The sequence below is a fragment of the Nyctereutes procyonoides genome, unplaced genomic scaffold (assembly GCF_905146905.1).
Source record: "Nyctereutes procyonoides isolate TBG_1078 unplaced genomic scaffold, NYPRO_anot_genome, whole genome shotgun sequence".
NCBI lineage: Eukaryota > Metazoa > Chordata > Mammalia > Carnivora > Canidae > Nyctereutes > Nyctereutes procyonoides.
The window spans coordinates 34,713,933-34,740,565 of NW_026575043.1; the positions used below are offsets into that span (position 1 = coordinate 34,713,933).

At 53.9% G+C, this 26,633-nt stretch overlaps 2 protein-coding genes across 2 annotated transcripts in view; one reads left to right on the forward strand and one right to left on the reverse strand.

Moving 5' to 3' along the window:
- The first annotated feature begins 2,604 nt into the window (after nucleotides 1-2,604).
- Nucleotides 2,605-4,045, forward strand: CLDN5 (claudin 5). Its single transcript, XM_055322836.1, has one exon. The coding sequence runs from the start codon at nucleotides 2,778-2,780 to the stop codon at nucleotides 3,432-3,434; it is 657 nt and encodes a 218-aa protein (XP_055178811.1). The 5' UTR covers nucleotides 2,605-2,777; the 3' UTR covers nucleotides 3,435-4,045.
- Nucleotides 4,046-6,608: 2,563 nt separating this feature from the next.
- CDC45 (cell division cycle 45) overlaps nucleotides 6,609-26,633 on the reverse strand; it is a 31,421-nt gene continuing 11,396 nt past the window's right edge. The window contains exons 7-19 of the mRNA XM_055323231.1: nucleotides 25,927-25,975; nucleotides 24,546-24,607; nucleotides 23,072-23,122; nucleotides 21,615-21,734; nucleotides 19,920-20,051; nucleotides 19,395-19,493; nucleotides 18,511-18,672; nucleotides 14,911-15,049; nucleotides 14,727-14,810; nucleotides 13,081-13,199; nucleotides 10,651-10,727; nucleotides 8,563-8,629; nucleotides 6,609-6,737 (exon numbers count right to left, since the gene is read on the reverse strand). Of these exons, the coding sequence (XP_055179206.1) occupies nucleotides 8,565-8,629; nucleotides 10,651-10,727; nucleotides 13,081-13,199; nucleotides 14,727-14,810; nucleotides 14,911-15,049; nucleotides 18,511-18,672; nucleotides 19,395-19,493; nucleotides 19,920-20,051; nucleotides 21,615-21,734; nucleotides 23,072-23,122; nucleotides 24,546-24,607; nucleotides 25,927-25,975 (1,159 nt within the window). The 3' untranslated portion in view covers nucleotides 6,609-6,737; nucleotides 8,563-8,564. The remainder of the gene's footprint in view (nucleotides 6,738-8,562; nucleotides 8,630-10,650; nucleotides 10,728-13,080; nucleotides 13,200-14,726; nucleotides 14,811-14,910; nucleotides 15,050-18,510; nucleotides 18,673-19,394; nucleotides 19,494-19,919; nucleotides 20,052-21,614; nucleotides 21,735-23,071; nucleotides 23,123-24,545; nucleotides 24,608-25,926; nucleotides 25,976-26,633) is intronic.

Consider the following 26,633-nt stretch of genomic DNA (forward strand, 5'->3'; position numbering starts at 1 on the left):
GGGCCTCTCTGCAGTGGTTCTGGTTCCACTGCACGTCTGGGCCACAACGAACACAGTTGTGTTGGGATAGAAATCAGATTGTGATAGGTGGAGACTGAGGCCTTTCCATCAAGTCCCCAAAATACTGTGAAGCTGTCCCCAAAGAGGCAGGGGCTTGCTAGGGCCATCTGCAGCCTGGGGGTGGACCCTGAGATAGGCCCATGGTGGTGGAGAGAGGGGGGAAGGTGGGCAGACATGGGGGAGATCCTTGTGCAGGCTGCAGCTCCAAGCTGGCTAGAGGGGGTGGTCATGGCCAGAGGTCAGCCACGAGTCACAGGAAGCCCCTCACCAGGGATAGATGCATGCAGATGGCCACTGTGTGGAAGCTCATTCCTGAATGCTAATGGGGAAAACCAATAAGTGCACGGACAGTTCCAACTTGGGCCTCCAAGCAAGGCTGGGGGCAGGGGCAGAAAGGCCTCCAAGAGTTGCGATCTCAGCAACACAACCTAGAAGATGAGTAGCCTCCACCTGAGGGAGGCACTGCCGGCAGAAGAGGCCACAGTGAGAGCCAGACCAGCCTGAGGGCCCCGGGGAAAGGAGCGCGGAGTGTGCTGCCTCAGTGGCTAAGCCCAGGGAAGGCAGTGCGAGCCATGGTGTGGGTTTCAGGCAGAGCAGAACCCAGGAGAGGGGCCTGCCCTGAGGAGAGCAGCCTGAGTGGGCAAGGATGGGGCCCAGCTGGCCTGAGGAGGCTCCAGCAGTCATCCTGGGAAGACAGCAGTGTGGAGCATAGTGGGGGACCTTGGGCAGGGTCCCTGGACTCGGGGCTGGAGGGAGCAGGACTGGGAGGGTGGGCTGCGTAGTACAGCTGAGCTCCCTGGAGTGCACCAGAGGGGAGGACCGACCAGGGAAGTGGAGGGGGGGTAGCCAATGAGTCTGCAGCAGAAGTGGTGAGGCTGCAGTGAGGTGAGGGCTGGGAGGAGCCTGGGGTCTGCAGAGCCCCATCAGATCCCTTGGAGGTGGGTGAGGAAGAAGGTAAAACTTTCTCCCGAAAGTTTCACACACAGGGCCCAGCAAACTTGCCTCGGGTGCCTCCGCATGCCAGATAAACAGGGTGTCAGCCTTATTTCTGAGCCCTATGAAGAGAGAGAAGGAATCAGGTCCAGGAGGGACAGATTTGTCAAAACTCCTAGGCTGCGGCTGGCCTCCACGGCAGGCCTTCTCTGGAGGGCCCCGTCCAGCACAGCCAAGCATCTTGAACCAGAAGAAAGACCCAGGGTCCCAGCCACTTCAGTCAGACGCAGAGTATAGGCTTTGCTGGAAAAACAAGGGCTGCCGGGGAAATGGGGAGGGAGCTGCCAGAAGGGGCTGGTGCCCCCCTGGGATTCGGGACTGCAGGGTCTGGTGCCCCCACCTGAGTCTCAGGGGGGCCCAGTGTCCATCCCAGTGGGCTTTTCGAGAAACGGCTGGGCCATTGTGCAGAAGAATGCCCGGAAATCCCGAGCCTCCCGCCTCCAGCGGGGATGGGGGCTCTTCCTCCTGGCCAGGAAACTCCAAGTTGGCTTCCGGAGGGTGGCCTGGGGCCTGAGGCCTGGGGTGCCCGGGTCCCACTGCCACTGGTGGGAGGGCCGCGCACAGCACTTCCGTGTCTCTTTGTGTTTCTGCTCTCTGAGGGCTAGAGTAGGCCCCCAAGCCTGGGGCCACGGGCTGCTCCTAGGAGGACAGACTGTTGAGTCACTGGAGAACACTGGGGACTTCCCGAAGTGGTGTCGCTGGAGCTGGGGCCTCAAGGATGGGGGGATGGGAAGCATCGCAGGAAGAGGAGCAGCCAGTGCAAAGGTTGGGAGGTCTGGGAAGTCCCGGAGGCAGGGGCAGAGTGAGGGTCTGCAGAGGTGCTGGTGAGCCGCCCCTTTCGCCCCCCCTCCCCAACCTGCTTACTGTTGGGGCCTCAGGCTGGGCAGTGGCGCTAGGCAGGACCTTGGGCTGGAGGTTTCAGGCCTGCCGGGCCCCTTGGCCTCTGGGAGACAAAGTGCCAGGACTCAGAGGGGAAGCGCGCAGTAAGGGCGCGGAGAAGGGGTCGGGGATGGGATCGGACTCCCGGGAGACAGTCCTGGAGTAACAGGCCGGGCTGTGCCCCGCGAACTCAGGAGAAGAGGCCCAAGAGTCCCTCTCGCAAACCCCCGCGCGACAGTGATGGTGGGGGGGCCCGGCAGACCTTGGCAGGAAGAGTGGAGCTGGCCTGGGGGGTTAGGGACCTTCGCGCTCGCTCCGGGTTGCGGCGCGGGCAGCTGGTGCAGTGATGCAGCTCCTGAAGTGGGAGAGCTGGGACGGGGAGGTGGCCCGCGGAGCGCGCGCCCAGCCACCCCAGGTCAGTCCAGAACGAGCTCTGGACATCTGTGGGTGCACGGCTCGGGGGGCGGCGGCCGGGCGGAGAGAGGTCCCGGCGCCCTCCGAAGCCCCCAAGGGCAGGGCTGTCCCTAACTCCGGCTGCCGGGGGCGCCCGTGATTGGCCGAGGGTCGGTGGCCAGCGCGCGGATTGGCTGCTTGGAGACCAGGGGCCGGGCAGGCGGGGTAGATCCGCCCCCGAACCTTCAAATAGGAAGCCCCCCCAGAAGCGCCCGCAGATCCGAGGCTGTGCCAGACCCGCCGGGGCCGCGGACCGGAGGCGGTGAGCCGAGCGCCCGGGCGCAGAGGCACCAGGGCCCGCTCAGGGCGCCCAGCCGCTCCACCGAGGCACCGCCGCGCCCCGCCCCGCCCCGCGGCCCGGGGGCCGTCGGGCGCCGGTCTCGCCTCCAGCCATGGGGTCGGCGGCGCTGGAGATCCTCGGCCTGGTGCTGTGCCTGGTGGGCTGGGTGGGCCTGATCCTGGCGTGCGGGCTGCCCATGTGGCAGGTGACCGCCTTCCTGGACCACAACATCGTAACGGCGCAGACCACCTGGAAGGGGCTGTGGATGTCGTGCGTGGTGCAGAGCACAGGGCACATGCAGTGCAAGGTGTACGACTCGGTGCTGGCGCTGAGCACCGAGGTGCAGGCGGCGCGGGCTCTCACCGTGGGCGCCGTGCTGCTGGCGCTCGTCGCGCTCTTCGTGACCCTGGCGGGCGCGCAGTGCACCACCTGCGTGGCCCCCGGGCCGGCCAAGGCGCGCGTGGCCCTGACGGGTGGCGCGCTCTACGCGCTGTGCGGGCTGCTGGCGCTCGTGCCGCTCTGCTGGTTCGCCAACATCGTGGTCCGTGAGTTCTACGACCCGACCGTGCCCATGTCGCAGAAGTACGAGCTGGGCGCGGCGCTGTACATCGGCTGGGCGGCCTCGGCGCTGCTCATGTGCGGCGGCGGCCTCGTGTGCTGCGGCGCCTGGGTGTGCGCCGGCCGCCCCGACTTCAGCTTCCCGGTCAAGTACTCCGCGCCGCGGCGGCCCACGGCCACGGGCGACTACGACAAGAAGAACTACGTCTGAGGGCGCCGGACTCGGCGGGGCCCCCGGCGCCAGCCCCTCTCCCGAGCGGGCCGCCCGGGCCTGGAAGCCCCGCGTGGGCTCCCCCCGGAAAGGCGGGCTCTGGGCTGGACGTGGCGCGCTGACCGACGGGGACCCTGCTCGCGGCCTCAGCCGGTCCTCTCCAGGCGCCGCTAGCCCGGCCCGGGGGCCACGCACTTGGAAGGACTTGCCGGTTTCTTTCTCTGTGCTCAGAGCTTGCTTGGATGCGGGCGGGGCGCTGGTCCCTTTGGCTGAGTGGGCAATGGACCGAAATGCGATTCCCTCCCGGACCCTCAAGGTCTTGGATGCCGTCATCCTCCCCAGCGGCTCCTGCTGCCTCCAGCGGGGCAGACGGAGAGCCCAGGGGCCGCAGGCTGGGCTGTCGGAGGGGTGCGTACAGCTGGCCTTTACCCCAGCAGCGGGGCCTGAGCCTAGGCGGACTAAGACTTGGCCTGGACGTCCCTGCCTCCCCCAGCAGCTCCCTAGGAGAGGCTTATGGGTACCAGGTCCTGAGTGTGGAGCTGGGGCCCTGTCCTCCGCTGCAGCTTGTGGGGAGGGTAAGAATTTGCTTAGTAAATGGTTTGAATACCCTCCCACCTGTGTCCTGTCCTCTGTCCAGTCACTGCTACTGCCCAGCAGCCCCCTTCATCCACCTGCCCACCAACTGCTCACCGAAAGGCTTTTTCCGAGACCTCCCAGGGCTGCCCCTGGGATCCAGAAGATCCATTGCCTTATCCCTGGTCCTCCCTGCCACCCAGTCACCTTGCTGCTGGGTGGGAAACACACAGCTAGTTTGCGGCAACCCAGGAAGGTGAGATCTGCAGAGCCTGGGGCCGGAGGATGATGCAGATCCGAGGAGAGGATGCAGGTTGGAAATCCACCTCCTCCCCCCAAGCCCCCCAGCCAGTACCCAGACTGTGGGGTGTTCAGATGCAGGAAGTGGTAAGCGAAGGCTGCCAGGCTGCCAGCTTTGAGAAGAGGCTGGGCTCCATGCACCACAGGTTGGGTGTTTTCCACCTGCCCTCTCGGGGCTTGCCTGCGCATTGCGGCAAATGGCCAGACATCTGGGACCTTCCAGCCAACAGTGCAGCAGGAACAGGAGCAAATCCACGATGTGTGCTGGGCTCCAGCAGACCTAGTGGCAGGTCCACAAGCATGTGGCTATGGGAAGGAGGCACTTGTGCAGGTTGCCTAGAGTACCCGGGCTGGGCTCCAGCCCCTTGGTCCTGGCTCTGTTTCCAGTCTCAGCGCAGCTCAGTGCAGGGCTTGTGCTCATCTTGCTGGCCTGGCGGCCAGCCCAGACTTGTGCTGACCATTAGCACCTCTGTGCCAGCCCCTGCTGGAAGCACCCTGTGTAACCTTCCTCCTATGAGGGCTCCCTGGGAGCCAGTGCTGGCCTGGGCCAGGAACCTGGGGGCTGGGGGTCACAGAACAGAGCACACCAGAGCTATCTGTTACAGTCACTGAGGGTTCATTGCTTCCAGCCCCATTCTAGGGACTCCAAATTAATGCAGTTTTACTTTCTGCCAAAAGCCAGGAGTAAAGACAGCAATGGGTGGAGGTGGGGCCTATAGGGAGGAGCTGCAAGCCCAGCCAGCAGGGCTTGGCATCTGCCCCCAAACCTGGCCTTGGGGGCCCTGTCCAGAAATGCTTGGGCCAAATCCAATGGCAAGCAGTCTCCCAGGCCTGGTCAGGCTCCCCGCTGTGAGTAAGGGGAAGAACCTAAGGACGGCTGCAATGAACATTGCCCTGAATCCCAGGAGTTGGACTTTGAAAGACCAAACTATTCAGTAGCCTGAGCTCCTTGCAGTGGGATGGGTCCCATAGCACAGAAGTCCTCAGCAGCCCCCCTTGGGTCTGGGCAGCAGGGACCACAAATAGCCCTCGAGTGCAAGAGTGTGTGATCCAGGGCCTCCGTGCGGCTGCTGGAACAAAGGTCCTGGGGCCAGCCAGGCTGGTGTTTGGCCAGGTGTACAGACCCAAGCCTATATCCCACATGAGTCCAGAACTCTCAGATTCCTTTGGGTCCTTTGGGCCCTAAGCATCAGCAAGATTTCGAAGGAATTAATGGTGCAGTTGCAATAATGCAAATGGTCAAGGTGGGCAGCTTATGGGCCCTGGGGATCGGGATGCTGCTGCCTGACTCCTGCTGGGATGGCTAGGGGCACACTCCATTTGCCAGAGGTCAGGCAAGAGGAGCTGGCCTCCAATGCAGCCAACCCCACTGTGCCCACTAGCCCTTCCCAATGGCCACCCTGAGACCTGGCTCCACCCACCTCTGTCCTCAGTTCCAGGCCACTGTTTCTGGACTCTTTACCAGCCTAAAGCCTACCCAAACCACTCTGCTTCGTCCTGCCCAAAGCCCCAGGCGCCACACCCAGGAGGCTGTGTCGCTCCAGCCTGCTTGCTTCCCTGGCACCCTTACTCCAGGCAGAGCAGCTGAATGGCCTTGAGCACTTATGTGAACAGCTGTCTCCTCCCCAAAGGGCAGGAATGGCATCCTCCTCGCCTCTAGATCCCCTCAACCCTCACAGGGGCTCTGGGGACATCTGGAAGAGTGGGGCCAGGTGATTGTACAGCTCCTCTGAGAACGCTTGCTGTTCTGCACACTTTGAAAGCTGCCAAGGTTCTCTCTAGCTTGAACCTTTTGTGACCAGGATGCCGGTGAAGCCATCTCTGTCTGGGGCCCCTTAGCCAGCCCCACCCTTCCTGGGTTGGGACTTTGCCTTTGCTATCTGTCCAACTCTCCCAGCAGCCTGGGGGTGCTGTGTGCCTGTGGGGGTAGGAGGGTATGGGGATAGGAGGTACAGGAGGGTGAGGATGGGGAGAGGGGGGCCTGGGAGGGAGGAACAATCAAAAGGGTGGGCTCGAGATGCTGCCCAGGCCAGGCAGATGGGAAGAAGTGGTGGGAGGGCAGGGCCAGGTCCCAGCTGGCAACGCTGGGCAGTGGTCGGCATAGAGCCATGCAGAGATCCAGGTGCTGAGGTGCCCAACCTCCACCCACTGCTCTCCAGGGAGCTGGGAGGCCACCCCCCACGCTTATTTACTGCTGGGCCTCAAGGCCACCCAGGGCACAGGAAAAGGTTCCTCTGTACCCACAGAAAGCTCAGGGCAAAACCAAGTGCTGACACTATGACCACAACCAAGACCGAGGGACCTTGTCTAAAATATTTTATTCCATAAAAACCAACTGTCCCTGCATCTAAAACTACATCCATAACTTATGGTCCAATAAAACCCAGTTAATATAAATAAGGAGGAGGTCATGTCTGCGGAGATCAAACTCTAGAGAAGAAAGAAAGAAAAGTAAATTTCAACAATTCTGATGTCTCTCTGAATTAAGCAAACAAACTGCCCAGGCCTTCCCTCTGGCACGCCGGGCTTGCTTCTGAGTAGCCCCCACCACTGACAGGGCAGAGCAGTGCTGGCCATGAGTGGAGAGCCACTGCAGAACCCGAGTGCCCACTGGCTGGGTCCAGGTTGTCGTTTGCTGGAGAACCCCCAGGGCCTCACAGCCCTCCACCACCATGTCACCTCAGAGACCCTGCCTCAGCCCCGAGGGGACCTCACAGGGCTTCTCCCCTACACTGCTCCTCCCCCACCCAGCTGGTCCACCCTGCACTGTCTTGCTGGCAGGACAGTCACACTGGTGTCATCACTGATCAGGCCGCAGGGGAGGGCTTATGGCCCACACACCGGCCCCCTGCTGAGAGCTCCCACTTGTAACCTTTGATTTGGGTCCCACACTTATACCCTGCCCCCATCCTAAGGCTCAGTACTCACTGCCCAAGGGGTGTCAGCCCAGTTTCAGTTGAGGAAACAGTCCCAGCTTTGTGAGGTACCCAACAGATCTTGCTGAGGACCCAGAGGGTCTGAGCCCAGAGCCTCTCCCCAACATGAACCCTATAAGTCTTTGCCTACCCTGAAAGAGGGACTGTGGGTCCCTGAGGTCCCCTATACCATTCTCAGCAGAGCCCACTGAGGCCCTGACAAGGGAAGGGCACCTGGCCCCAGCCAGCTTCCAGCTTACTCTGGATGGTAGGGGAGGGGGAGGACACTAGGCTGGCACGAAGGGACCCTCTATGTCAGAGCCTTGGCAGGGCCCGTCTGCCTCAGCAGTGGCTCCAGCCCAGGGCTCAAGGAGATGCGTATGGGGCATCCACTGTGTGTGGGGCCTCGGGCTGAGAAGTGGACACCAGGTACAGAACGGGCCCCCGGCCCATTTGCTGAGGGGCCCTTCAAGAAAGAGATGGTGTACGTGGCACTGGGATCAGCTCTGGCTGGTGAGCATCACTGTAGACCTCACCCCCATGCAAGGCCCACAGAGGTGACATTTTATAGTTATCTGCTGAGTGACTGCCAACAGCTTTGTCTTCTCCTAAGTCAGGCACACAGGAGCCTAGATAGAAGCCTCTGTAATTCTCTAGCCCAGGGCCTGGTATAAGGCTGCAAAGGGTGGCAAGGCTCCAGGCGGCCCCCAAGGGTCGCCCTCTTTCCCAGCAGTGCCAGGAGGCCTGTATGTCACTCACTGATGCCCAGCCCACAGCATGGTCAAGAGAGGGTCAATGCCAGCTCTTGCTGAAGGGGTCCCAGGAGCTTAATGAAATTAGCTCCTTCAAAAATGCCCCAATTGTGGCTCTGCCGCCAGCCCAGGGACAGACGCCCCTGGGAAAAATGTGTTGGCCCCAAATCTCCTCAAGAACCCTGCTTGGGGGATCCCTGGGTGGCGCAGCGGTTTGGCGCCTGCCTTTGGCCCAGGGCGTGATCCTGGAGACCCGGGATCGAATCCCACGTCGGCCTCCTGGTGCATGGAGCCTGCTTCTCCCTCTGCCTGTGTCTCTGCCTCTCTCTCTCTCTCTCTCTGTGTGACTATCATAAATAAATAAAAATTAAAAAAAATTTATAAAATCTATTTAAAAAAAAAAAAGAACCCTGCTTGGGTCTGAAATGGAAGTAGAAGCCTTGGTTTTAGGACAGAAAAAGCAGGGAACTCAAAGCAGGGAATGAGAGGCCCTCTTTACCCCTCAGGGCTGGCTTTGCGGCAGTACCCCCCCCCCCCGAAGTACCCCACTAGAACTCTCCAGCTCCCCACCCCTCCCCCACATCTCACCATCAGGACAGGAGGGAAACAAGAGCATCCAGAAACTTGCTCCGATCCTCTGCTTTCAGTTCAATTACTGAGGTAATGAAAGAAAAACATCTTGTGAGGTGGAGGAGTGGGGCCCTGAGTGAGGCATGGTAGGAAAAACAGGTCAGAGTGTATTAACTCCCTCTTCCCGGTCATCTAAGATGGGAACCACCCTTTAGCACATTCCAAAATGTACTCAGCCCCTTAATGGCCTGGAATATTCTAAATTCAGAGCTTGTTTCTCTGTCCCTCTGTATTTAATCCTCAGGAACTGCTGGCTGCCCTGTTAGTGAGGCTGGCTGGGGTTACAGTCTGTGGGGGAACCCTCCGGGCTGCTAGGGGACCAGCAGTGACCGCCAATGGAGAGGACACAGGGATGTAGTGGTTTGGAACAGATCTGGGCAGAGAAAGGCCTTCCCACTCTGCTGGACACGGAGCCATGCCCCAAGGTGGGTTACAGGAGGCCCTGAGGCCGGGCAGGAGGGCTAGCCTGCAGTTTTGCGCTGCCAGTCTCTCTGATTCAGTGTCCTCTTCTACAGAAGGGAGACACAATGTGAGCCGCCCCCATTTCTGGGGGTCATCAGGCTCAGATAAGCATGTGGGCCCTCATCAAACAGGGCAAAACAGGCCAGCCTGGTCCTATGAGCCATCTGTGCCACAGGCCATGGCTCCAGGAACCCCGGGACCAGCCTATCCATGTGGGTGCTGGCCTGACTCCCTCTGATGCACATCCCTCCTCCCCCAGCTCTCCACCCACATGGGAAGCCAAGCAGCTTCCAGCCCACAAATCCTCCCTTGTGAGAAACTGGGACATCCTGCAGGCTGACCAGCACCAACCTCTCCCACATCTTGGACATGAAATAGGAATGGGAGTGAACCCACCCAACACAGAATTGCAGCCTGAATGGGCCTGTATGGAGTTCTAGACACCAAGGCAGCTGGGGCAAACACTGGGTCTCTGGGACTCTTTGTAACAAATCAGCTGATGGCGATGCAAGAAACTGTCCTTTCTGACCGATGGGGGTTATGGGCTGAAGTATACTGTCCCCAAATTCATGTGTGGAAGGCCCAACCCCGGGCACCTCAGATAGAATTTGTATTTGGAGATGGGGCTTTTGAAGATGTTTTTAGGTTACATGAAATCCCATGGGTGGGCCCTAATCCAATCTGACTGGGGTCCTCATAAGAGGTTAGGACACAGACACAGAGGGATGACCATGTGAGAACACAGCCAGGAGATGGCCATCTGTAAGCCAAGGAGAGAAGCCTCAGAAGAAACCGACCCCGTGGACACCTTGATCTCGGACTTCAGCCTCCGGAACTGTGAGATACATTTCTGTTGTTTAAGGCCCTCGTCTATGGTATGTTGTTAGGGCAGCCCAAGCACACTAACCAAAGCAGTGAGGGGTCACTACGTCCATTTTACTTAAAAATCTATCAGCAAGAATAAAAAGCAAATATGGCGGAACGTGAACCATGTTCCACACTGGCCTATGGAGAAGCTGTTGGGTGTTGCGGGGAGCACTGACCAGTCTACAAAGCCACCTGGACTGGTTCTTCCGTTCCCTGGGCTCGTGCAACATCAGGGTGGGGCCAATGCCCAGGCCAGCACTCAGGACCATGTGGCAGCCCTCAGGTGGGACTCTGCACGACAGCAGACAGGAGCTGCTGGCCTGTGGTGGTGGCCAGCATAGCCTTAGAGGCAGTGCCCTCAGGCTGCTGCTGGCCCTGCTATTTCCACACCCACAGGAGGGGCAGGTGACCCTGGCAAGGTGAGGCTGGCCCAGGAGGCTCTAGTGGCCAGTCCTCCAGACTCCAGACTCCTTGGTGAAGTGGTCTTAAGGGCTGGACTGTAAGGCCGAAGCCAGGCCTAGGGCTTTATGGGCAACACCCATTCCCTCTCTGCCCTGGGAGCCCATCGAGGCCCAGAGAGGAGCGCAGACCTTGGGCATCCAGGGCTGGCTCCAGGAAAATGAGAGGGCTGTTGACAAAGTATTCCTGGCGATGTCAGCTTCCTTGGTTCAAAGCCAGCACTGAACTTAAAAGGGCCCCACTGCAGCAGACTCTTACCTGAGAGGTCGAAATGGTTGTGTAGTGTCCGAGAGTTGGTGCCCTCCGCTGCCTTCTCAAATGCCCGCCCAAAAAAGCTGTAGACACATAAGAGCATGTTGGGGGCCCATCCACTGTAATGGATCTTCCTAAGGCCCCGGGACAGACATTGGAGTTAGCTCAGACTCCTCCTTGGCCACCAGTTCTGCCTATTAGCATTCGTACCCCTTCCTGGGCCAGTCTTCTGAGGCCTTACCCCCACTCACTGGGCAGTCACCATCTCTCACTGCTGCTCCCACCTGCATCCACCTGAACCTTTCTCAGCCCTCAAGGCACAAGTGTCCCTGGGCACCTCCCACGGTGCCCTAACTGCAGCCTCCCTCATACCTGGCACTGTGCTGACAGCTGGGACAGGAGAGGCAGAGGCTCAATGGGAACCATGTTGGCATGGGGGGGCCTCAGATGAGACTGAGTCGCAAACAGCAGGGTGGGGAATGGGAGGAGCCTGTTGGGCTGGGTGCAGTGTGCCACTGTAACTCAGTGGGGGGCAGGAGTATGCCAGGGTGCAGCCCAGTTGGGGCTGCTGAGGGCAAGGTGTGGGGCAGAGGGATGGCCAGGAGCTCATATCCACCCTTGGGCTCAGGGTTGCAGCAGGTAGTGAGGCTGACAGTGGAGGGAGAACATCCTGGGAAAGGGACTCTTGGGCTGATTACAGTCAGGGAGAACAGGCAAAGGAGGGGCATGTGCTTCAGGCCTCCACATTAACTCTCACAGAGACTGTGCACACCAGTCAGAGCTAACCACAAACCAGCACAGTCACATATAGCAACAGATCGATGGCCACAATGAGGACGCAAGTGGCTGTGGTGGTCCACGGGGGAAGTGCTTGTTGGCTGCCTTGGGAACCCAGCCCAGGAGCTCCTGGCCAGCTCCACCCCATGTGACTACGAATCCAAGATCCACAGCATGGCTTTGGAAAGCAGCCCAGCAACATGGAAGCACTTGTCTTAAAAAAGTCCATTGTCTCTCTCAACTTGCTACTAAATGGCCTTTGCAGACACAGAAGGAGGTCAAAGCTCACAAGAGCAGAGCTAGGATTGATCCAGATCCAAGACAATGTCTTCCATGGCAGAGGCCACTAAGAGCTAATTGGGAAAGCTGAAGGGCGCAGGACACTGACTGGTCCATGGCTCCTGAGCTTCCCCACCAGGGAGCTGTGTGGGGGTGTCTTGCTCCCGGCTGTCAGTACCTCACCAAGGTTACTTCTTGGGATGTGCTGGGGAGCACTGACTCTGCCAGAGAGGCAAAGACACCCAAGGACGGTGACATGTGGCCCCTGGGATTTGTCCCAGGGCTCTCTGGCCAGGCAGAGCAAGAAGGGAGCAGCAGAGAGAACCGGGGACCCCCTCAAGGCCCAGCCTGCTGGGCCGACATCAGGTGTGGAGTGGGTGGGAGAAAACCTGACCTTGCTCTATGAGGAGAGTGAGAACTCAGATTAGCAGATGCAAGGAAAACACTTAGAACATGGTGAGAGAAGCTTCTCAAAAGCACAAAAAGATGAGCCTGTGCATTCACAAACCCACTAATACCTTGCTTATAACAACAAAAAGTTGAAAATAACCTAAATGTCCAATAAGAGGTGACAAGTAAATTGTCATCCATTTAACAGGCTTCCTACCATTCGAAGTCACTTTTGTAAAAATATGCACAAAGGGCTGATGTGGGTGGAGCTGGACCCTCTACCTGTTGCCCAAACCATGGAGGCACAGGTGAGCTCTGCTTCGGGAGTGGTAGCAAGCTCAGGCAGGCAGGCAGTCTGGGTGTGCACATCCCCGCCCACACCCAGTGAACAGTTTCTTGTATGTTAGCTCTTGTAACTGAACTTTTAAATGTTTGGCAAATGCCTGAATTTGGGGTTCAGTGAGCAGTGAATTTGACTCACAGAGGTGGGGGTGGGGATGGGAGATACTGTCTGGCTCTGCTCAAAGGTTAGTGTGAGGCCCAAGTAAGATGGTGAATGATCATTCATGAGGGTTTTGAAGGCATCATACAGAGCTGGTCTTGAGGAACTTTGCATGTAAAGCCTAATTTCTGGAGTGGGTGACCTGAGGTTCCCATCCAAGGCCACACAGAGCCAGGGCACCTAATCACACCTCTGTGTAGGTGTGAGCCTATCCTGGGTGGGTCTGACGTTGGTCCTGCTGGGGGAGTCAGACACTTTTGCCTGGGAGGCCTTCAACAAACTAAAAGCATTTAAAAGTCAAGTGGTAAGGCAGAGGATCAATGGTTAACCTGCAGCCCACATATTTAAGCCCTCAAAGTCTTGCCACATGGTGGAAAAGGCTATCTTTGATGTGGCATTAAAGGTAAAGATATCCAATTCAGCAGAGTCCATAGGCCAATGACACCCCCAGGGCTCCCAACTCCCAGGAGATGCAGAACCTAGCTCACTTCTTTCTGTCTGAGCTGTCAGTCTCTGGAGGGATGCCCACCACAGTCACTGTGCCCTGCTCCACACTCAGGGGTGCAGCCATCACCAAGGGTAGCATCTTGCAGCGCCGGTTCTTCGTCTATGAAGGGAAAGTGCACCCTTAGTCATGGTCCCATGGGGTGAGTGCACCATTCAGTGCCTAGGAGCCCTATAGGGCTAGCCACCCACTCCCCAAAAGCCTCCAGCGGCTTCCTTTCATCAGAGATGCTCAAATCTCCACCTGCCCTCCCAGGCTGTGACACCCTATTCCCAGCCTCCTTCTGTGCCAATGTCTCTTGGCTGTTCCTTCCTTCAAATCCTTTAGATTCTTGGCAGTTGTCACCTCCTCCAGGACCTCCTCAACCAACCCCTCTCTCATCCTGCTTCAGTTTGTTCTATAGTGTGTGCTACCATCTGACACTATAAATAATCTTTCCACATCTGTCCGTTTTACCAACATGCATACACCCTCAACATGGAGACTCAATTATTTCCTTCATAGATGTATCCATTGTATCTACATCCTACAACAAAGGTGACCAACTATCCTGGTTCGTCCAGGACTAAAGGGCATTTGAGAATATGAACCAGGATAGTTGGTCACCTTATGACATAAGAGCCTGGCTGGTGGTGATTGCTTAAGAAATGTCTGAGGGGTGGCTCAGTTGGCTAAGCATCTGCCTTCGGATCCCAGCTCAGCAGAGAGCCTGCTTATCCCTCTCCTTCTACCCTGCCCCCTTCATGGTCTTTCTCTCTCTCTCCCCTAAATAAACAAATAAATAAAATCTAAAAAAAAGAAAAAAGAAAAAAAAGAAATGTCTGATAAATGATGGGTCCTGTGAAAAAATTCACCGATCTTACAGATGAGGAAACTGAGGCTTAGAGGTCAAATAATTGACCTCCCATCACACAACTGGTAAATGAGGAGGCTGAGATTTGAATGGAGCCTAGAAGACTTTTGTCCCTGGGGACTTTTGTCCCTAGTCCATCTTTTGTCATTATTTGATTGTCTTCACATAATCCTCAATCATTTCATAGGTCAGTTCAGCAGTTTGAGATAATGTCAACCTCCTATTAAGCATTTTGTTTAAAGTAGTTCCCAGTGTAAATCTTCATCCAGGAAGCAGAGTAAGACTTTGATTGTTGAAATATACAGGATCCTCCCTTTTGTGATCATACCCAGTGGGAAGCCTGATGTTAGCTGGGTAGGGGGGTTGTCCCAGCCAGGCAAAGAAGAATGTCAGGCCATACAGAAGATGGAATCATACATGGAAAAGGGAAAGCCAGCCCAGAAAACAAACTTTTGCTGTGAAGCAAGTCTGTGCTACAATTAACTTCATTTTCCCTTGATCTGCCATAGCTGAACACAAGCCCTAGCCCCACGTACTCCATAAGGTGCCTTCCTACTTGTCCAAGTGACCAGGATGGCCAAGTGATGAAATCAGAGCTTATAGGAACTGAGATTCCCAAGGGTCAGCTAAGGAAAACACAGCTCAGAAAAAGTGAGCTTTTCCTAGACCCCATTGCTGGTACACAACCACCAGTACCCCATGGCCAGCCTCTCATGCCCAGTCCTAGCTCTTCTCTGAGGTTCTACCTTCTGGCACCCACCCACCCAGTTCCTCACCGAAAAAACGAAGGACTTAAGCAGGTGTCTGCTAAGCAGGCTCAGGGACGCTGGCTTGGAAAACAGCACAATGTCCGGAGTGCCCTGTAGGGGAGGACACAGAGATAGTCAGAGGGGGATGTTGGCAGGCATGGCCTGGTACCCATCTATTCATGGGAACCCATCTGTCCATGGGAAGGTTGACCTCCATGAGGGAGCAGTAGAGGAAGGGCCCCTGGGAGATGACAAGGTTGGTGCAGAGGCAGCTGGCAATGGTCTGCTGTGTGGCTCGCAGCTGTTTCTTGGCAAGTTCCAGGCCATGGTAGAGCTTGTCCAGGTTACTCCTGTAACAGGGCAGACACACAACTTCAGCACAGTCACAAATAGAACCTTTGGTTCCTGGGAGGGTATGTGGGTATGAGTTTTATTCTTTTCTTCCTGAGTTCCATTTAAAATAAAAGGAAGGATTAGGGGTGCCCGGGTGGCTCATTTGATTAAGCATCTAGACTCTTGGTTTTGGCTCAGGTCATGATCTCAGGGTTGTGAGATCGAGTCCCACATCAGGCTCCATGATGGGCATGAAATCTACTTAAGATTCTCTCTCTCTCTCTCTACCCCTCTGCACAACCCCCTGCTCATGCTCTCGCTCTCAAAAGAAAAAGAAAGAAAGACAGTTAGACAGAAAGGATTAAAACATGTATAAATTCACAGTGACCAACATGAGAGGTGAGAGGGGGTACTGGCATCAGAAGACAGGAGACTAAAAGCCAAGAGGGAAGACACCGCCCAGCAGGTCCTGGAAAGTGCCCAGAGGGCTCTGACAGAGGAGTGGAAAGGGCAAGGGCAAAAGGGAGGATATAAGGGACCCTAACACTCGATGGATGGATTTTTATCCACCCACCTCCACCCCAGAAAGGAGCATTCTCCTCTAAATACATTAAAATGAACTCTATGGAGAAGGGCACCCAGAAGTTAAGAGTCCCAAAGTGTTATATTGGCTCCCCACCCACCAAGATAAAAGCAATGCCTTCTAGCCAGTAGGCTACACCCAGAGACCTAAGGCCTCAAGAGGCTTCCACAGCCCCTGTCTTGAATGTGAGTACCACCAGATATTTAAGAAATGCCTCCCCTGAAAAAAATGACCCTAGATGAAACAGAGATAATTTGGAGAACAAAATAAAACTTAAAATGAACTCTAATTAATATCTTCAAAGAGATCTGGGGAACTAAGACATTCATAAACCACTAACAGGATGCCATGAAAAAGGAACAATCAGACACTGGAAGTGTTTGTGAAAAGTAAAGTGACTGCAAAAAATTTAAAAATTCACTCAAAGACTACAGGATAAGGAAGCTTCCTTCACATTGATAACAAGACAGACGTGGAAAACATAAGTCAAAATCAGAGACAGAGTATTGTTCTAGGAAACCAGGAGAAAACAAAAAACACTGATGTATGTGTGGAAGAAATAATAAAGAAATAGTACAAAAGCATTCCCAAGCTGGAAAATCTGTGGCTTTGGATTAAAAGGGCTCACCTGAGAACCCAGTACAACCTATGAAGCAAGATTCACCCGAGACATATCACTATGAAATCACAAAACACTAAAAAGAAAAGAAAAAATCCTACAAGCTTCTTTAGGTGGGATGGGTATGCATTTACAAAGAAATAAGAACCAAGATGGCTCAGATTTCAATTAGTACAACTTGCTGCTAGAAGGCAGGATAGACATACCAGTTGATCGAACATTAATTGAGAATCTGGAAATAAATTCCCACATTTATGATTTTCAACACAGGCACCAAAATGATTCTGCAGGGGAAAGAAGTCTTTTCAACAGATGATGTTAGAACAATTTGGATGTCCAAAGGAATTAAGTTGAACCCTTGCACCAGACACAAAATTTTACCTCAAATGAATCATACATCTAATGTAAAGGCCCAAACTATAAAACTCTTAAATGGCATTTTAGATATGACACATCAAAACCATAAGAAACAAGAATAAAGATAAACTGGACATTGATAATTGAGATTAAAAACTTGGGCTTCAAAAAAAAAAAAAAAACACTTGGGCTTCAAATTCAAACTCTCATACACTGATGATGGGAATGTAAAACGATGCAGTCACTTTGGAAAACAGTCTAGCCATTATTCAAAAAGTCAAACAGGGATCCCTAGGTGGCACAGCGGTTTAGCGCCTGCCTTTGGCCCAGGGCGTGATCCTGGAGACCCGGGATCGAATCCCACGTCAGGCTCCCGGTGCATGGAGCCTGCATCTCCCTCTGCCTGTGTCTCTGCCTCTCTCTCTTTCTCTCTGTGTGACTATCATAAATAAATAAAAATTAAAAAAAAAAAGTCAAACAGACTTATCATATAACCCAGCAATTCTACTGTACCCAAGAGCAACAAATGTATCCACACAATGTATCCATGTGTATTTATGGTGGTATATTCATAACAGTCAAAAGGTAGAAACTACCAAATGTCTGTCAACTGATTAATGGATGAATAAAATATGGGATGTCCAAACAGTCTTATTTGCAATAAAAAGGAAAGAAATTCCTTCATGTTGCAACATGGATGAACCTTGGGAATATTAGTCTAAGGGAAAGGAGCCTCAAACTTATAGACCGAGGATTGTCTGATTCCATTTATATGAAATGTGCAAAATAGTAAATCTATAAAGATAGAAAGTAGATTGGTGGTTGCTTGGGGCTGGGAGAGATGGGAGATTTGGAATGTGACAGCTAAGGGAAGCAAGTTTTCTTTATGAGGCAATGAAAATGTTCTAAAATTAGGTAGTGGTGATATTTGTACAACCTCGTAAACATACTGAAATCCATTGAATTGTACGTTTTAAATGGGTGAACTACATATATATGAATTATAACTCAGTAAAGCTGCTTAGAAAAAGTATGCTAGGAAACAGGGCCAGGAAACCCCAGAAAGCCGACCCTTACATTTTTTAACACTGCACAAAGGCAAAAGAAAGGGCAGTTCTCTGAAGTTCAAAAAGCTGTCTGAATCATGCCTCCCCTGAAAGACAGGGAAGCAAAATTCACAGAAAAAAAGAACAACAGACAAGAACCAAGGTCAAATCTTCTCAAAGTTACTATCAGTAAAAAAGGGATAAGGAGCCACTGAGCATCCCTATGGACAATCAAGTACTCTAGAAAGATGTGCCCCCCAAAGGTCAACACTGTAATGTTCTATTTCAAAGCAAACTAAGAGACATTAAAACACAAAACAAGGCATCTCAGGAAATGAGATAAGAAAAATTAGAAATAGAAGGAAAATAATTGTTAAAGATTAAACTAGAAAAAAACACAAGGATGAATAAACACCACAAATAATGCCTAAAGAGGGAAAGGAGGTGAAAAAAATTTTTAAATCAAAAAGAAAGGAGATTAGGGATGCCTGGGTTGTTCAGTGGCTGGGCGTCTGCCTTTGGCTTGGGGCATGATCTCGGGGTCTGAGATTGAGTCCCGCATCGGGTTTCCTACATGGAGCCTGCTTCTCTCTCTGCCTATGTCTCTGTCTCTCTGATGAATAAATAAAGTTTTTAACAACAACAACAAAAAAGGAGATTAAAAGGATTCAAGAGGAAATGACATATTAAAGATATTAAAGATGGATAGGAAATGTGTCAAATGCACCCCTGGTTCTGACAAACTGTGATTCAGTTTCTGCAGAACACAGTCATCCTCACACCTGGGGTCCCTGTGACGTGCCTCCTGAAGAGTGTTAGGTTGAGATCCAGAGGTGGCCTGTGGGGAAAGCAGCCCACAGCCACACCCACTACCTGGAGAGACTGTCAAGAGCCTGGATGAAGTTATCTGTCCCTGAGTCATCCTTCTCGGGGCTCTCCATTAGCGACATGGTGGCAAAGGCCACATCGCTGGCCAGGAACTTATGCTTGAACCCAAAGTGAATGCTGAAAGTCTGCACGCGCATGTCCTTCATCCTGCAGTGGGAGGAAGCAACACTGCTGTTATTCCTGCATGCATGTGGGAGTGCTCTCAAGTTGTGGTGAGCTCTCACTGCCAGGCCAGGCCAGCAGATGTACTAGTGTCCTTCCCTGGCCCCTGCTAAGGCTCATGGCAAGACCATTCTGGTCCCAGAATGCAGACCTGACATCCTAGCCCTGTAACCTGGGGAACTAAGAGCCTTGTCCAAAGCTGTTCCACTGGTGGGGAGGAGAGCAGAGATGTGTGTGTGGCCCCCTCCCACATCCCGGGATACTAGGAGCAGCCACAGCATCTCCTAGGCAAAGCTTGCCTGAACCTGGCTTCAGGGGGCCCTTCCCAGGGCCATTGCCTGTGTTCAGTGAGCGATAGATCAGGTCAACCTAGAGGTCTGCACCTTGGCCCCAGATGTAAGGACCTGGACTTCTCTAGACCCACTTTTTTTTTTTTTAATCAAGTAATTTTACTTATTTTTTTTTATTATTATTTTTTAACTTTTTTTTTTTTGGAGTTCAATTTGCCAACATTTAGCATAACGCCCAGTGCTCATCCCGCCAAGTGCCCCCCACCTCCCTGGACCCACTTTTAACCCAAAGTTAAAAGGCTAGTGAAAGACTAGACAGGATCACATTCATTTGTGCTATCTTGTTTTTGCATTACTTTAGGAACATGGTTAAAGCTGAAGCCTGAAACAAGCTTAATCCAGAAAAACGGAGTTTACCCAAATTTATTTGCAGACTCTTCGATCATCTCCCGCAAATTCTCCTTCAAGGAAATGTCCATGGACTGGAACTTCTGCTTCACCTGTTTCAAGGGGAGGCTGGAAAGATGACAAGCACTGGTCACAAGAGGGACCTGGCTTTATTTTATTTTATTTATTTATTTTTAAAGATTGATTGATTGATTGATTGATTGATTTATGATAGACACACAGAGAGAGAGAGAGAGGCAGAGACACAGGCAGAGGGAGAAGCAGACTCCACTCCGGGAGCCCAATGCGGGACTCGATCCCGGGACCCCAGGATCGCGCCCCGGGCCAAAGGCAGGCTGAGGGACCTGGCTTTAGACGGAGATTGCTCAACACCAGTAGGACGGAGAGCATGCAAACAGGGGACCTTTAGATGATACTCTGGAGTCTCCAGGCGAGGCGCTTCAGGTAGAAACAGGCAGCCGCCGATGTTGGTCACAGTAAAGGGGAGGGACCTTTTCCTCAGGGGCTGAGGGGCGGGCCAAGGTGGTCACTTACCCCACATCAGCAAGGAACTCCTGGAGCCGCTTCTGCCCGTGCACAGACCAGAGCTTGAACCTGGCCGCAGTGTAGCAGGTGTTACACAGGCTGTCATGGAGGGACCAGTGCTGGTAGAGCGCCAGGCGGAGGCTGGGTCCAGTCAAGGGGGTTGTGGCTGGGCGGCGACCCATGGCTGGCAGTGCATGGCCCCACCCGTCCCAGGACAGCCCGCCTGCATGGCCAGTCATCACATAGGTGACCTGGAGCTCTTTGACCTTCTTAGCTTAATTTTACCCACACAGAGAGCTTGTAAGGGGGTGTGCACACATCATTATCACTGTTGGACTGATGGGGAAACTGAGACCCAAGGGTTCTGAGAGATACTGTGGTGACATTGAGTCCTCGTGGCCACACAGGCAGTCCAGGCTGTCATCCCATCTGCTCCCCGTGTGCTACACCTAGCTCGGCCCTCCCCCACAGCAGACCCTCTGCTGGGAACCCCGGAACAAAACCCCTGTCTTCACCCTTCTTCTTAAACATGCTCTTTATTGCTGGTGGGGCTGCAAGTGTGGCTGTGGGTGAGGACCGTCCTGTACTCCCTCATGTCTCTTGTTCCCTACTCTACGGGTCTCAGCAGGATGCCAGGCTGGTTCTGCCTGGATCCCATGCTCATGCTGATGCCCTGACACCACGTCTGCCAACACACCTGCCCTGAGGGCCCGCCTCTAGGTACACAGTGGGCTCTGTCCTCTGTGCTGCCTGTCCTGATGGCTGGGCCCTGATCTCTAGACGTCATATGTCAGGTCCTGGTGGGCTCCCTGTCCCGGGAGCCTAGCTGCCTCATATTGGCACCTCTTCCTAGACCTGTCTAAATCCATGTTTATTGGTCTCCATCCATCCCAATAGGCACAGGGCAGCCTCACTCCTGCCATCACTATCCATCACAGAAACAGCCAGGCCCCAGCTACGCCTTACACCTGTGGGCACCACAGTCTGTCTCCCCACAACCAGCAGCCTAGGGACCTTTTAAGCACGAAGTACTGAACTCCCCAACCTCCTCAATCTTCCACTGCCCTAGGCCCTCTAACCCTTGGGCTGCACTCATCTCTCCAGCCACTTCTTCAAGCTCACCTCAGGGCCTCTGCACGGCCACAGCCCTGGCTCAGGCTGTCCTCTCTCCCATGGAGTGTGCCTAAGTCTCAGCCTGAGATATGGTCTCCCAAAGGCCTTTCCTGAGCACTGCCACCCAACAACCTTCTGGTTATTCCATCAATGCCCTACCTTCCTCTCATGAGACATTTGCACTCTAATCATATGCTGACTTACTTCTTCCTGACTGGCTTGGCAAGAATCTGCACTCATCGCCAAACCACCTGGGTTGCACAGGTGGGCCCTACCATGCACTTGCCCACACGCACCAGGCCCATAATGATGATGTGTCTAAGCAGTGCTGGCATTTAGGAGCCAAGCCAGACAGAGGAGCCAGGACAGAGCCTGCTCCCCAGGCCCCAGTGCTCTGGCAGACCTGGAGAGCAGGCCAGGGCCCCTTCTCACGGCAGCCACAGCATCACAATCCAAGGCCTGCAGCTCCGCAGCTCTGACCACACCATGCACAGGGGGATGTGGGCAAGGTCTACAGAGGTGACCAAACACACAGTGCACTGCTGAGCAAAACTGAGGGAGGGTGCCGGAGAGCCTGTGCTGTAAGGATACTCGTATTCAAAGGAGATCCGAGTACAGTCCACAGAGAGGGCGTGCTCCTCATCCTCATTCCGGTGGTTGTGCCGGGACACGTGGCGCTGCAAGATGCCGACGTCGGTCACGTACTTCATCCTGGAAAGAAAGCCCCGCCAGCTGCCTGGGTGGGCGCCTTCCTCTCACACACGGCCAGGCCACACGGTTTCCGGGGGGGCCCCCCCTCACACCACACAGGCAGTTCCTGCCAGGACTGAGGGAGCTCTGGCACCACCATGGAGAAGCCAAGTCACCAGGGCCTGGAGGCCGAGGGTGTGAGGAGACAGAGGTGGAAGGAGGGGGCACTGGCTGTGCCGTATCCCCCTTGCACTCTTCTCTGGGCAGTGGCTGTCCTGCCCTTAACTTATTTGAGCCTCCTGACAGCAGGCACTAGGGGAGGCCACGGCCTCCCACCCACCCACCAGTCAAGTGGACAGACCACATAGTGCCAGTAATCCCAGCAGAGGGTGTGGGTCCTACACAGGAAGTGCTCCAGAGCACAGCAGGAGAGGGCGGACCCCAGTCCAGGTCTGCCTGCAGGTGGCCACTGAACAGGACAGTGACAGTGAAGCCTCACCTGAGGGACTGCCACAGGTCGGGGACGGTGCCTGGCACTGCACACACCCCATACCATCCTTAACAGAGAAGGGGGAGTGAGGCCCAGTAAAGTGTCCAAGCCTGTGAGACTCAGAACCCTCCTGGTCCCCAGGCTATACTGCAGGACTTAGTGGGCACAGTGGGGTGGGAAAGGCAGGAAGTGGGGACACAGATGGCTCTGCAAACTACACAGTCCAGTATGAATAAAAGCTGTGCCAAGTAACAGGCCAGGGTACCCTTAGACGGGTTAGGATATGGGTCCCTCTCAATTCCCTTAGAGGCCCCACCAGATGGCCACCAGAATGGAGATGAGAGGGGGTGCGAGTACCCCATGCTTCCTAGGTATCCGCATTCTGGGGTAGCTCTTCAGCTATCAGGAGTGACAGTGAGCACCAAAGCCTGCCCACCAAGGGGCTAAAGAGGACTTGGCTCCATGCCAGTCCTTTTGGCAGTCCTTGCCAGCCTTCCCCTTGCCTTTGAGGGCACACTCACTGTTCCTGGCAGGACTCATGGGGCCCTCACCTCCTCCTCCCAACCCCAGTGTCCACCATGGAAAGACCAATGGAGAGGCGGGAGACTGAGCTCCCTCCTCTCATCTCTGGCTCCATCTGGTGGGCTCCCTGAGGGTGGACAAAGCATCCACACCAGGCCACACACCATTCACCACAGGCCTGGTCCTAAGCCCTTACTCAGTGACGAGGATCCAGGCCCAAGGCCAGCTCCCTCCTCAACAGGGATCTGCCACCCATCTTCCCACTGCAAACTTGGGCTGCAGCCAGGCCATGTACATGGCCACAGCACAGGCCAACCTCAGACAGGCTGAGGGAGCACATCCTTACTGGGTGATCTTGTCTTGTACCCACTGGCCTGTTAGTCCCACGATGGCCCACCTGGAAGAGAAGAGAGTGACAAAGTTTACAGGCACGTCCTGCCAGTGTGGCCTGGCCCAGGCCCACTGTCAGACAGGCAGTCTCTCTTCTGCAGGGTGTAGAAAGGTTACGGGGCCAACTCAGGGCTTCTGGCACAGTGTCACAGTGGGAGGTTTCAGGACCCAGGAGGGATACCTCCCAGGGCAAGAATGGCAGGCCTGATGCTATCTGTGTCCCTGCTGACCCCACCATCCTCCCCACTCAACCTGCTAGAAGGTGCTAGTGGATCTTAGCAGGTCATCTGACCCTCTGCAATATGCCCTCCAGCACAGCCGACCTTCATCACGTCCATGTCTCCGTCTTGAAATGGTGAGACACAGAGCAACAGCATTTATACCTCTCAAAGGCCTTCCAAGGTCCTATCTCTTAGCTTTTTCTAGAGTTTTCTCGAAGCATTTCATGGGGGCATATTCTGACATCATTCTAAACTGGAGGAGCTTGTTCTGAGAGGGTGGTCAAGGGTGCCCCTGAGCACACAGCAGGTGCTCACCAAAGGCTCCCCATTGCTGATGTGGCTGTGGCAACAGGGCACAGAACAGGACTCCCACCTGGCCTTACTGCAAGATCTCTTGATGCACAAACTGGCCCCTGTGCCAGGCATGGGATTGTCAGTCTATACCATGGAGGAGGATCTGAGGCTAAGAGAGCTGAGCCAAATATCTGAGGATGACAGGCGGGCACACAGCCGGGAACCAGCTCAGGGGGATGACAGAGCACCTCTGGGCTTAGGTGTGGCCAGTGCCTTGGTCCTGCCCCAGCGCCTGGCTTTCCTGAAACCCCGATTCGGCAAAGACCATTAAAATCCCCACCATGGGCTCAGGGCCGAGAAGGGCCTCCCCTCCTCATCTCCTGGAGAGAACCTGGACCAGAACAGAGGGCTGAGGGGGTGGAGCAGGCCAGACCTATGCTTTCTTTGCTCAGACTCTGGGTTTAGTTTCTAAACCAACCTAAGTTATGTAGCAAACTCAGAGGTGGGCTAATGGGCATTCCTGTACTAGATTTCACTGCATGCCAGGGATGCAAAGATGCCGACCTAGCAAGGGCTGCTTTGTTCAAATCTCATGCTCCTTCTGTTACCCAAATTTACCAGGCAGCAAAGCTGAGCAGTAGGGTGGGAAGGGTAGAGCTGTAGTCAGGCCCCACCCTCGATCCTCTGCACCCAACAGTGTTCCCTCCATTTTATGCAGGGGTTTGTATGTAGCCAAGAGCCTCATAGGAAGAAAGCAAGGGCTATTGAAATTCCCAGAAAGGGGCTGTGCCTGATATTCCTGGTGGGGACTACACAGTGATGTCTTCCTCCAGACCCTGTTCTCACTGTGGGAGGACAGAGCTACTTGGAGAAGGAAGCCCTACACAGTACTGGTCTTGACTGGGGCCTACATACCATAGCATATCGTTCAAGTCCTTGGACATCATCCACGCCAAGTCGAACATCACCATGGCTGACTGCAAGACAGAAGGAAGCCTGAGGTCCAAGGCAGCTGTGTTCATGAGAGGGGTGTGTGCTGGGGCTGGGCTGCATGGCTGGGCCACATCTGAGCTGTCCAGGATCCCAGCCATGCCCTGCAGATTAAGGCCTTCCCAGGTAGGCAAGGAAGTATGGGTGGATTCCAAGCCAAACCGAAGGAGGAAGACAGAGTAACTCAAGTGACTTGCACTGTCTCCTCTGCTGACTAGTCATTCCTATGTGCACACTTGATTACGCAAGGGAGAACATCTGTGCTAGGGCCTCTACACATCTCACTGGGTGCCTCGGTGATACTGGGGAGGCACTGAAGCCAGGAGGTTGGGGGCCTATGTCCACATGCTCTTCCCAGCTGGCCAGCGGTCTTACATACATACTCCTGGGAAGGCTGGGCCTTAGTTTCCATTACCTGGATGTTAAAGAGGGAGGGAGCCTCAGGACCTTGGTGAAGAAGATCTTTCTAACAGGGCTGTCTGCGCACAGAAGCATTTAGCTCCCTGTGAGCAGAGTCTGGGTTTTGGTAGAAAACAACAAAGGGGAATACTGCCTGACCAGAAGACTCTAAAGTCCCATTAGCCATGCAATGCTGGGCTTCTCACCAGAGAAGATTTCCAAGGGAATGATCTACAAATACAGAGGGAACTGGGCATCTGCCTCACCACCCACCTCACCCACTTAGAATTTTTCACATCCTAGGGCAGAGCAGAGAGGACAAAAGATGATCCTTCAAAGGACGATGGGACCTTGACAGTAAAAGAGATGCTATAAATATGGTGCTCAGAGCTCAAGGCCCCAGGGCCAAATGCTAATACAAACACATGATATTTTACTGGAAACTTATTTTCTAGGGCTTCTTAAAGCCCTGAGTTCTGCTCAACACTACTAGAGTCAACGAAGTATGTTTTCCATGTGAAATTCTGTTCTGTAACACACACGGTGATGGGCCTCTATAATTCTAGAGCTTTATCTTCTTGCACAGAGTCTGAAATAGACTTGCTCGGTATTTTTGATGATGAACAAAAATAATAGCTGCTGTCCTATTTAGGCACCTATTGGGTGTGCAGGACCATCCTAACAACTGCCTTGGAAATGAGGGTAATTCTTTTTCCTTTTACAGAGGAGAAGTTTAAGTCTCAGAGAGGCTGCCCTACCTGCCCTAGGTCACACAGTGTAAGTTGTGGGGCTCAGATTCAAACCAGGCTTTTGTGGTTCTCAAACCTATGCTCATTCCTCCTCATGTTTTAGGACACTGACACCTACAGTCAGAAACTTATGGTGAAGTAGACCTATCCGTACATACCGACGTCCCATGATACTCGTACTGTTCATAGTCGAAGAGGATGTCTCTTCTGTAACAACATAAAATGGAGGTCCTCAACAAAAAGCAGTGCAAGGAAGACAAACATTGGAAAATACTGAAAATTGACAGTACTCAGAGAAATGCAGATTAAGTCAAAGCACTCTTTGTATCCACTTATGGATTCTTTCACAGAGTGTACATTTACAAGGCCAGGAGGGAAGTCATATTGACATAAAAGGCTTGTGGCAGGGCAGCCCGGGTGGCTCAGTGGTCTAGTGCCGCCTTCAGCCCAGGTCCTGATCCTGGAGACCCAGGATGGAGTCCCACATCGGGCTTCCTGCATGGAGCCTGTTTCTCCCTTTGCCTATTTCTACCTCTTTCTCTCTCTCTCTCTGTGTGTCTCTCATGAATAAATTAAAAAAAAAAATCTTAAAAAAAAAATCCTTGTGGCAATGAAAGACATAAAACGGCATAGAATAGTCCTAGAATCCCACTTCTAAGAAATTATTCTAAGACAGCAATTCAGAGAAAGCAGCAGACAGCAGTATGTGCACAACGTTGTTCATTGCAGCCTTATCTGTCGTGGCAAAATACTGGAAGTGATTTCCAGTTCAAAAAAGGAAGAGGATTGGCCAGGTAAGTACACTGCAGTTTATAAAAGCTATTTGGAACCATCAAAAATGGTTATATTAAGTGAAAAAAAAAAA